This window comes from Centrocercus urophasianus, unplaced genomic scaffold (genome assembly GCF_019232065.1).
Source record: "Centrocercus urophasianus isolate 14NV4802_14NV808 unplaced genomic scaffold, USGS_Curo_1.0 seq_27, whole genome shotgun sequence".
In the NCBI taxonomy this organism is placed as follows: domain Eukaryota; kingdom Metazoa; phylum Chordata; class Aves; order Galliformes; family Phasianidae; genus Centrocercus; species Centrocercus urophasianus.
In genome coordinates this window covers 9,834,073-9,845,837 of record NW_024884833.1, presented here as the reverse complement: position 1 = coordinate 9,845,837, position 11,765 = coordinate 9,834,073, and the positions used below count along the sequence as shown (strand labels likewise).

The following is an 11,765-nucleotide window of genomic DNA, read 5'->3' as shown; positions in this document are numbered from 1 at the left end:
GATATATGTCTACTGAAGATGTACAGCCTCATGCAAGAAGACTCTTATTTTAATATACACACCTCAGAATACGTGCCCTTAGTGATTCTTTCTCTTAAAAGAGTGAAACATCCATTGGGGCCTAGACATTCCCCAGCAAGTCAAAAGAAGTGCTTCTATTCAACTTATAATGTATGTCAGTTTCTAGAAGAAGATTTTATAAACATCAGGTACTAGTGAGAATGTTTGCCATTTGTAACGTCTATGATTCTGTTCCATCTATAATTCTAATATACAATTTTCTTTTTCCTGGATTTTCAGCCTGTGATTCATTTTTGCTGGCAGAAAAGCTAGAGAGATATCAGTGTATCAAATCACAACTATAGACCATCAAATGGAACAATGCTTGTAAAAAAAGAAGGAATTAAAATGCCACAATCTGATATTCCTCTCAGTCTCAATTCTTGTCTTGAACAAATTGCAATAATTTTATCATGCTTAATTCTACTCCAGAGGTGAGAGAAAAATTCTCAGCAGATTATTTGCAATGACTTTGAAAAAATATATGTATTAAAAATATTACTACTGCTTATGTACCTTTAAATTATATGCTTCCAGAAAAAAAAAGAAAAACAAAACAAAACAAACATTTTTTTAACAGAAATATTGGGGAAAAATATTGTTCCCTTATTCTGGATTATGACTACAAACTGAATGGCCTTAAAGATCGTTTATTCTTTCTCCTACTGAGTCCCAGTCATTAATTACATCCTGCCTTTTCTCTATTGTAAAAGGTTTAGAATTGGATATTCTGTTGAATGGAAAGCTTTAATAGTGCAAGCTTCATGGAAGAATCATCAGGACCATCTTTGGTAAATTAGTTTGTGGCAGACAGGGCTGTTTTGAGTGCTTCTTCTTGATGTACAACACAAAAATCAGTGCTTGTCTTATAGGCAGGTAGGATATTAATTAGATTTCACTGGATTCTTAAATCATTAGAACATGTATTTTATAATGGTCTTACTGCTGAGACGGAGTGTTTATGCCAAGCTGACCTTACAGATGTTTTTTTTTTCTTTTTTCCAGTCTAGCTTTCAGGCAGCAGAGTGATGCTAAAATGATTGGAAAACTACAAAGAGAAGTTTTCATTACTTGTTAGTGGTGGGGAGGCCCTCATAGAAGATTTTCAAGATGTTAAAGGGGGAGCAACTTTAATCCTGCAAGAGGCCCTCGAGGCTTCTTTTGGCATTTGCAGCTCTGGGTGGTCCAGCTGAATCCTTTGTGGTCATTAGGGTCCCCCTAAGCATTTTGATGACAATGCAATTTGTGAAAATTCTTGGAATGAGGGCCTGCTGGAGTATTTAACAAGCTCTCAGCATCCTCTATGGCCTCTGTGCTGCTTTCATGCTCCCATCATGCTGTATTTTGACTGTATTTTGTGCACTGAAATCTTCCCTGCCAGATACCGGAGCAGGAAAGGTTTGCTAAGCGATTTTATAATAAATGAGATTTGGCTGTTGGACAGCCCAGAAGAACTGGATAGTGCCAGTGCTAGAGTTGAAATCAGTTGCCTGATTGGTTTGGTGAAAAGCAACAAAAAGATGACATCATCCCTTTATCCATGGGACAAGACGCAGACATCTGCCAGCATCAGGACCTCCAGGCACAATATTACAGTTCTTCCAGGGAGCTGGAGCTTCATGGCCCTTGGAAATGGATAATGCTAATTGGAAACCACGAAGTTCAAAGAAGTGAGGAAAACTGATTACCAGGCTTATATTAGTTCAAATAAATAAATAAATAAATAAATAAATAAAGGAAATATTTGGGTCATACGAGGCTCAAAGAAAAATAGGAAATTTGTCTGCATTCAGACAGCCTCTGAGGCACTGCTGGGCCCAAACCTTATTTTCAGAAGAGTACAAATGGATTTTCCTACTGTTCTCCAAGTACAGTTGCCAGAAACACCACAGAGTTTTATCAGTGCCATGATTCATTCCACAGTCCTTCAGTTGTTCTCATCTGCACATTCCTGGGATTTAAAAGAAAGTTAACAAAATGACACACTCTTCCTACAAAAGAGAAGAGGAGCTTGCTAGAAAGCTTTCAACCAATACACGTGAGATTTAAATACAGACTCTAATGCTGCTACCAGAAACCTACGCAAAGTTAGGTTTCCTTTATTTCTGCTCACCTTTAAAATAAAACTATAGTGCCTCTTCTCTTGTATTTATCTCTGTCCAACATTTGGCATTAAAAAAAATGATCTAATTTCTTTAGTGAGTAGACTGAAAAAATACACTTCATATCTTCCTTATAAGTTCACAAGAAGTGAAAATGTTACAGGTGTGTTTTATTTTGACTTCTCCCTTTGCTATGACGATGACTTTCTCTGAGGAGATTCAGCACTGTTTTCATCATTTGGCCTGGTGGTCTTGAAAGTGAAGTGTTTCTATAAGCACCACATCAGTACTGAAAAGTTTGGGAACCCTTAAAGAACTCTCTGAATGTCCTTGCTGTACTGAGTAAAAGTAATAGAATCCTTGCCTTTCGTTATATCCACCAGAAAGGTTTGAATAGAAACTGTGTCAATCCACTTTTCCTTCCAGCTTTTCTTTTTCCCTCTACTGAGGGAATTATCACCTGGATATCAACATCCCGGTTATTCATTCAATAACAATTTAAAATCAAAGAAATTTTGATTGTAAAAACATCTTCATCTGCAGCAATAATTAGTTCTTTCAGTCATCTTCAATGTGCCCTTGTTAATTTATATTGAATAAAAGTCATTGAATATCCCTTGCATATTTAAGAGTCCGGAGTTTACTTTTGCACAGGTTGTGAATTTTTCTGCTCAATTCTACTTCCTTTTGCATGTCATCGGCAAGTGTTGTATAGAACTTTCAAATCAACCTTCCAAAGTTTTGGGATTGAAGTAAGCATTTCACCAAGCCCTGGCGATCTTGGAAACATTCTCCATAAAATTACATTCTTGCACTAAAGTCTCTGTGCAACTTTGAGGATTTTAGATCTTGTGTTGTTCTTTCAACTGACAGAGTTGTTATAAAATTCTAACTGAAGGAAAGGTGAATCTATTTAAAGAAAACCTGTTTACCAGTCTTACAACATTTTTAGTAACACTTATCTATAAGGAAATGTATCTCTCATGCAACTAAGATGTTCTCTTGTGTAGGATGAAATGGATTTGTTTCAGCCTACATAGGTATAGTTTTCTCGACATTAGTTATTTCCATGTTAAGCAATGGAAAGTGTACAAGACAGTTTGTTTTTCTTATCTGTATCCTGTGAATATTAATTATTCTATAATGTTAAAAGTTAATGAAAAGGCATACAATGATCCCATGAGATCTCTGGGTATTAGATCACCAGGATGAAAAGTTTTCTCATTCAAAAAAAAGTCAATTTGCCTCCAAGAGAAGGTAGTGCAAACTGAGAAGAGGCCTTGCAACTGTCCTGTACACCAAAATATTTGTATTAGAAGGATATGCCTTTACCAAGGAGAAGCCTTTCAGTAGTGGTCAATCCCTTTCTGTCTTCTGCCATGAATACAAAAAATATCCCCACTCCCCACTTCTAGAAATTACACAAGAACTGATAGTAGGCACTGCATGCTTCTCTGATGGCTGCAAATCACTGTAGTAATGTGGTCCTACTCTTATTTGTGGCCAAAAAAATAGGGGAAGCTCTAGGCAGCATTTTTAACTTTCAGCAAATTGGAAGAACATGATTGAGTTCAGCAGCTTTCTGATTCCTGGCTCATGAGGAATGTGTGTTTGTGATGCTTCCTAGGCATAAGACAGAAAACTAAATCTGTTGACAGAAAGCTAAAATTCCCCGTAAAAATTATTCTCACTATGAAGAAGACATAAATTATTGTCAACTGAAGACTGTCATAACCTCTGCTAAGGCAGTGATCCTTCACAGCAAAAGAGAATTGGTTGCAAAATTTTGCTCAGAATGTAGGAAGAATTCGCTATCAAAGTGGAAGATCATGAATTGTAGGGTAGATACTTTTGAATTTGACACCACAGAGATGAACTTGTGGTCAAAAATGAATAAAATTCTGTGCAGTAAAGAAAAAATTACTATGCAGGGAAAGAAGAAATGGGGATGATAAAAAGAGTACCCGAAGTATGATAAGGATAATAGAACCCATAAGACCTTTCATTTTCCTTCTTGGCCTTTGTATTCCTGTACACTCACTGCATTTTCTACTCACCTGTTGCAAAAGACATTCTTCTCAGTGGCTTATATTTGGCAAACCACCTCAAAACTTTATTACAAGACCCAAAATACATGAATTTATGCGTCATGTTACTTGATTTCACACTATTTTGTTCTATAGCCAGACCCTTCTGTGAAGTTCTGGTCCTCACCTTCTTATAATGAGAATTTAGTAGGCACCCTGCTAACAAACATTTTATGGAAGATCTGTTCAATATTCAGTTTATCTCACAACATTTATTTTCACTAAAAATCAGTTACCAGAGAAGAGCATTCTGTGATGCCTTGTATTTGGTGAATACAAGTTGCATTTACTCCTCTTTAGATGTATATTTAGGCTTATATAGCAGTCTATTTGGTTTTCTTTCCTTCACAATTCCTTGTCCTTCTAAATAAACTAACTGACTGATATTTTCTTTGTGTTCTCCCTTCAACTCTTTCTGGAAGTCTGCATGTGAAATATACTGATGAAACAGAGATGCATGTTCAAAGCACAGAATACTGATTTTACTAAATGTAAAATCTGGAGCAACATTCATTTTGCCTCCCAGTTCAAATGCGATTTTCAACTTAGTAATGCATTTGTTTGTTTGTGTGCAGCGCTGGAGCTGGTGAGTAAATTACAGCTTCTTCAGTTCTTAATTAGTGTATGACAGATAACAGTGAAGATAACAGAGGTTCTGTAAGGACCTCAGTTAATTCAACTTGTTTTCTGTTTCGCTGGTGTGATTTGTTTACCTTTATTTTGAAGACGTATTCCTTGTTCTTCTTGGTTATTTTTTGTTTGTTCGTTTGTTTGGTTTTGGTCCTTATCTCTTCTGCAAACACTTGAAGAAGAAACCGTGCACTGATTCACTTTCCAGGCCTCATCCTAACAACCTCATCCAAGTCCAAAAAAAAAAAAGTATTCTACGATAGCCTACCAACAATGTGCCATGTATTTTCTTTCAGGGTCAAAGGAACCAGGAATTATTTTCACAAGAAGTCAATAAAAATCAATTAACTAAACAAAATGTAAGCACTTAACATTTGCAGATAGACATTTTATTAATCGTAGGAAGTATCACAATAATTTTCAGATTTTCTTGTGGTTTGAATTCATAACAGCAACAGTAAAAAGCCCACAAGAGTTAAGAAAACTTAAATTTCAAGTCTTAGAGAGGGTTGAAAACCAAATCACACACTCTACATAAAACAATAGGTCAATAATAAAACACAAGCGCAGAGTACAATCACATTACTAAATTCTCTCACATTTTTCTCAGCAAACGATCATTTTCCAGTCACAGATCTCTGGTGCAAGCAAATATTTTAGTACATAAAAAATACATTTTTCTATTTTCTTCCTGCACTTCTGTCCAGAATTAAACACTGATTGAGCTTTGGATTATTATGACGAAAAAAAGGCCTGATCCACACTGGGAGTTTGCTGTGTGTTGTGTACAGTTAGGAGACTCTTTTGTTAGTGTGAAGACTGACAGTAGATAAAAATGAAGAACCTTTATCAGTAAAATGACTGTTTGACTAATAATTTATTCAGTGGTTAACAGTGGTGTTTGGCCAAAAAGACTACATTTTCTTGACATCAGGAAGCTGTGATTAATGGATAAAGGATATCACTTTTTTCTGCTTTTTCAGTTGACTGCTTTCAGCTCAGTCTCTGTATTCTTGGTCCCTGTGGTTGTTCCAAAGACTGTCAATGTCTACCATGCAATAGTTATCTTTATGTATAGTATAACAAAAGTACCATGTAGTGCAGACTGACACCTTTCCCCTAGGTGCTTTGCTATGAAAACGTGGTGCTATTCCTCACTGAAAATGAGTGCCTCTCCCAGCGTAGATTAAGCATTCATAAAAGTCCAGAGAGATATTACAGAACTGCAGTACATCGTGGATATAAGATGCATTAAAACCTACATTTTAAAGCTCTGTGAAGCTCAACACTAGGGTCCTCTCATTTATCATGTGCCATAACTTGATCATTTTCTCCTCAAAGCAAACAGCTTTTTTGTCACTAGCTCTGCAAGCAGAGAAAGAGATGTTGATTAAAGCAGTACACTGACACGGATGCCTCAGACATGCATAGTGCAGACGTGACCAGTGTTACAGTACCAGGACACAGATATTCAAATCACAGAATCATAGAATATCCCCAGTTGGAAGGGATCCAGAAAGGATCATCACACCCAACTAAATATATATACGACTGTACACCCTTTCCTTCCACTCTGAAGACCCTTAGCCTGCTGAATTCTCCTTGTACAGAAGACATACCTTTGACTCTGTCTCCTGACAGCTATCTATTTGCTTTTAGGTGGAGGAAATTACCAAACTCCATAATGCATTCAACTTTACTTAGGACTTAAACAGGAACGTGATATTTTCTGTTATGATCTTCCTCATGACTTTTTAAACTTGTTTTTCTACATCTAGCAACTACTGAGACAATACTTTCTTAGACACTTCAACCACAACATCATAAGAATCCTAATTTCAGGACCTATTTTTATGTACATAAATCCCCATGCATATCAGTTTGCATATATCAAGAATGAGTTTCGCCTTCCGTTTACCATCCTGCAACTCAGTGTAGAAGTCTTTCCGCAGCTCCAAATTTGCCAGCTCCCCTTTTTTGTTGGTCTGGATGACTTAAGATCATTAAAAATTTCCCTATCTTTTCCACATCTTCTATTTACAACAACTACGAGTTTTTGGGACACCCAACACCAATTCACGTGGTACTTCACTGTAAAAACTTGCCACTTTTTCCAATCCTTACTTTCCCATCCTCAGTCGCCATGTATTTTCCCCAGTGGCTGTTGGACTCTGCCTTTGTGGAAAAGATCTTGCATCTTACTTGGCATTTCACTGAGGTTACATTTATTCTTAAGTGATGGCACGACTCCTCTCCATCTGCCATCCTATATTTGATTGGCACTGGTAGGCGGAGGTGAACCTTTTTGTACTGAAGAGGTCTTGAACTTCCTTTAGAAGGCTTAAGAAGTGCTCTAATAATTTGGCCTTCTTGTGTGGGCAGCAAGAGTGACCATGTTGTACCAGAGAAAAAGGAGGACCATGGATTAATAACATATTCAGGGTAGAGCTTTAGGCAGTTAAGATTTGGTATTTAGCATATAAAAGTCTAAAATTATACCTAGTTTATCTAACTAAAGCTGTTTAATCTTACTGTGTGTTCAGAAAACTCGAATGTTTCCAGGATGTCCAGAAGCAAAGGTGGAAGATTACTTTTCAAAACTGAGATTCTTATGAATTTTGAGCACTTAAGGGAATGAGTGTATCTTAAAACAGCCAAAAAGGAAAAGCGAGATCCTGCAAACATCAGCAGACTTCCCAGATCAATTTCTGGCACAAAGGACTTCAGGACTCAATCAACAGAGCCTAGAATTCCTCAAATAATATTGGTAGTTGCATTGCAGCAGGTGTCACTGAGCTCAGAATTCACTGATCAAAGAGTCCGCAATATAGAAGGCCATAAAACACTTCCATTCTAGAAGTCTTACTGCCTTTGTGTGGCTGTTCTTGACATGTGTGCCTTATGGACTGATAATATAGTGCCTTGTTAGGTATACCATACAGGAACTGTCTCTCATAAGTAGAAATACTCTTCATTATGTTAGCTAGCCACAGTGAGTCAGAAATAGGGGGAGGAGGATTAATTTCTTTTCTTAGGCCACTATTCTTCTAACAATTTCTCAGCTACCTTTGGCAGTCTAATGGCACCAGGACTAAGCTTGCTTGTCTTTCCTGCATCTGCTTCTTCGGATTACAGCCAACCCGTCTGCTCCCACCCAGGCTCGGATGCCTTTTCTGTACAGAGCACAGAGGTGCTTTACTCTGAAGGCAACTCGTTTCTGCATGTATTGTGATAGCAGACAGGCAGAAGTCTGTGGGTCTGTTTTCTTGTCAAGTAATAATCTTACCCTACTCCAGTTGTGTGACTGTTTTGTTTTGTTTAGTTTTTGTCTGGAGGAAAGAGCGCTGTTTTATTTTCCTAGACTCCATACCCTCATCTGTTTTTGAGCAGCACTGGGATCGGTTTTGTTTGCATTTTAGGAACACCGGTCGTCGATATTCAATGTCATAACAATACAAAGTCTGCGCTTGGAGTCTTAAAAGCAAGAGATAATGTATAGACTATTTAGACTCACCTCCCGCTTGCCATCTGCTGCCGCCTGCACGAGAAACCCATTCGGACGGGCAGCGTGGCTCGGCGCATCGCCCCGCTCAGCGGCCCCGGTCGCCCCCCGCCCGCAGCCCTCCGCCCGTCGCCGGACCCCGCTCTCCCCGGTGTGCCCCGCTGGGTCCTGCTGCCCGTCCGCCGCTTCCCAGATCATTCTCCTGCAGCTAAATAAAGTTTTCCCCTATTCAACTTAGCACATTGCCCAGAATCTTCCCGGCTCTCTAGAAGCGTCTCGTTTGTTCCTAGGGGGATCGCTGAGACTCGCGCTCCGGTTTTCCCATCTCTCTCGCCCCTGACACCTTTCTCAGGGGAAATCTTCCTTCCTAGAGGTGCTTCGGAGCGCCGAGGGCGGTGGGACATACCTAAGCGTACCGAGTCATGCGAAATTAGTGCAATTCGTGATTTATTTGGGAGACTGCTTTCTTTATAAGCAACGACTTTTTAGCAGCAGAAATACCGTCTCAGTTTTTCTTGCCTAAAATAGAAGACAGCGGGGTAAAGAAAACGTGGAACACTTTGTATATATATATATTTTTTCCTTCCTAATTTCTTTTGTTCGGTTTATCTGGCTGCAAAACTTCTGCGGCAATTGCCCTGACAATCCAACTTCTGAAAAGCCGTACCGACCTGTGACTCGTTAACAACATTAACGCGCAGCACTGCCTCGATAAACCGCAGCTGCATCACCAGTGGTGCTTTCCAGCTCCGGGGGTGATTCTGAGCGGCCCCCACCGGCACCCTGCGATCTCCGCGGAACATCCGGAGCCAGCACTGAGTGCAGGGCTCTCCGGGATACACGTCTGCTTTTCCCAATGAGTTCCTGCGCTGGGGACCGGGAAGGATGAGCCCAACGCGGGGGAGGGAAGCCACACAGGGGCTGCCGCGCGTGCGGCGGGGACGTCCTGGGCAGCGACTGAGACCCGAGCCCGGAGAAAGCCGCGGGCTCTGAGGGGGTTCCATCTATTCCCTTCCGTATCTATCGCCGAGGGAACGTTTGGGTCGTCTAATCTGTCTGGGGCGAAAGGAACGTGCGCTGCAAGCGCACGTCCCTCACCCGGCGTAAAAGGCAAACACTGCGGTGAACAGCACCAGCAGAAGCAAATGGATAGGTGTGTTTAATGAGCACTGGGGTACAGCAGGGAGGGCAGCAGTCGCTACCAAAGTAGCCAGCACTCATCAGCCGCTCTCCGGATTCCGACCCCGCTGCTCGGCACGGACCTCGCTTCTGTCGGAAGATTGTTTTCACTAAAGTGCTTTTCCCGAAGAATTTTTCATTATTTTCTTTTTCTCATTATTTCTTTTCCCACCCAACAGGTTTTAGCGTTCTCGCTCACGTGGAGGAAACGCCAAGCGACACACACAGAACAGTGGTGTCCGTGAGCGGCGAGGGTTGATGAGACAAGCACACACGAACTGTGAATGGCGGGGCTGGTTTCATTCTAAGGAGGATCGGGTACGGCCCGGGAGGTCGCACTGTTGTCCCTCCCCGGGAACGACCCTCACTGAGATGGAGTGTGGAAGAACACACTGAGATGAGGGGAAGAACGAGCAGCCGATAGCTAAAGGGGCCCTCCGACGTCAGCGCCGTTGTCATTTAAATCCCCACTAATTAATCGAGCAGCTCAGAGCTCACTCGTCAAACGGAGAGCACTTCGCTCCCCGCGGCCCCGCGGCGATACCCGCGTGTCGGCCGCCTCCCTCGGAACGGGACCCCCACGCCGCGGAGCGGGCGCTGCTGGAGGCAAAGCTGGGGACGGAGCGGGGAAGGACAGAGCGCAGAGGCGGCTTCGCCCGTCCGCTGCTCCCGTCCCGCTGTCCGGCAGACCCCGAGTCCGTAGGGGAAACTCCGACAGGAGCCCCGGCCGCCCCGAATCCTTCCTGCGCGGCCCGACCCTGACTTTCCGCATCACCTCCCCGTCACTAAAGATATGCAACGACGATAAAAGCTCTTACCTGCGACCTGGCTCATATAAAGTCTGATTGCACACAACACAAACACAGACACCGCAGGGCGAGGGGCACTGGGCCCCGCGTGTTCCCCGCGTCTCCGCCCCGGGAGCCGCCGTGCCCCCGGCCCCGGCCCTTAGGAGTGAACCAGTACGGAGTGCAGAGAGCCCTTGCCCTCGGGGGCGGCGCCCGCCGCCTGCTCCAGGAGCGCGGCGGAGGCCGGGGACGCGGCGGGGCAGAGCTGCGAGGCGGCGACCGTCAGCGTGGGCAGGGCGGGAGCCGGCTTGATGGGCACTGGCACGGCGGGCATGGTCTGCGCCGGCGGATGGCAGAGCGCCTTCATGGGCACCCCGAAGGGTCCGTAGTCGGGGGACACGGGCACGCCGGACACGGGGTCCATCACCCCGACGTGGGGCCACACGGAGCCGACCACACCGCTGGGCACCGGGTAGCCCAGGTGGTGCATCACCGAGGCCAGCGGCAGCCCGCCGGCCTGCAACACGCCCTTGTAATCTCTGCCGATGATGTTCTCGATGGCGAAGGGATGCTTGAAGCCCGAGGGCTGGCTGCTGCCGTAGGGCGAGAACTGCGGCAGCCTCCCCACGGCGGCGGCGGCGGCGGCGGCGGCCACGGCCGCGTCGGGACCCGCCAGCCCCGGCACCTTGCCCGGGGGCGGCGGCGGCGGCGGCGGGTGCGGATGGAAGTAGTGAGCCATGTGCGGGCCCCCGGGCGCCGGCGGCTTCCCGGGACCTCCGCTCGCCGCGCCGCCCGCTCCGCCGCCGCCTCCGCCGCCGCCGCCGGGCAGGTGGTGCTCGGGCCGCAGGACCTTGAAGCGCTTGCGGCGGCGGAGGAAGCTGCCGTTCTCGAACATGTCCCCGCAGTCGGGGTGCAGAGCCCAGAAGCTGCCCTTGCCCGGCTGGTCGGGGCGGCGCGGGATCTTGATGAAACAGTCGTTGAAGGAGAGGTTGTGGCGGAGCGAGTTCTGCCAGCGCTGCGTGTGCTCCCGGTAGTAAGGGAAGCGCTCCATGATGAACTTGTAGATGTCGCTCAGGGGCAGCATCTTCTCGGCCGAGTGCTGGATGGCCATGGCCGTCAGCGAGATGTAGGAGTAGGGCGGCTTCTGGTCGCTGTACGAGCTCTTCCCCGGCCTGGGCATCGCCGCCCCGCAGCCGTTCTTTCCCGGCCGCTGGCCCCGGTGCCGCACGGCGGGATGGGGACACTGCGTCCGGCGCTGCCCTGTCCCGCCGCCGCCTCTACATCGTGGGAGTCGCCCGCACGGACCGCGCGCAACCGCGGCTGCTCCGCGAGATCAGCGCTCAGCTCCCTCGGGCGGCCTCGCCCCGTTCCCGGACCGCTGGGCCGTGGGGGCGCGGGTCTGGGGCTTTTCCTGGCC

At 45.0% G+C, this 11,765-nt stretch overlaps 1 protein-coding gene across 1 annotated transcript; it reads right to left on the bottom strand.

The window, feature by feature from the left end:
- Positions 1-10,508: 10,508 nt before the first annotated feature.
- On the bottom strand, positions 10,509-11,528 carry FOXB2 (forkhead box B2). Its single transcript, XM_042826927.1, has one exon. It carries the CDS (start codon positions 11,526-11,528, stop codon positions 10,509-10,511), a length of 1,020 nt encoding a protein of 339 aa, XP_042682861.1.
- Between the last annotated feature and the right edge of the window lie 237 nt (positions 11,529-11,765).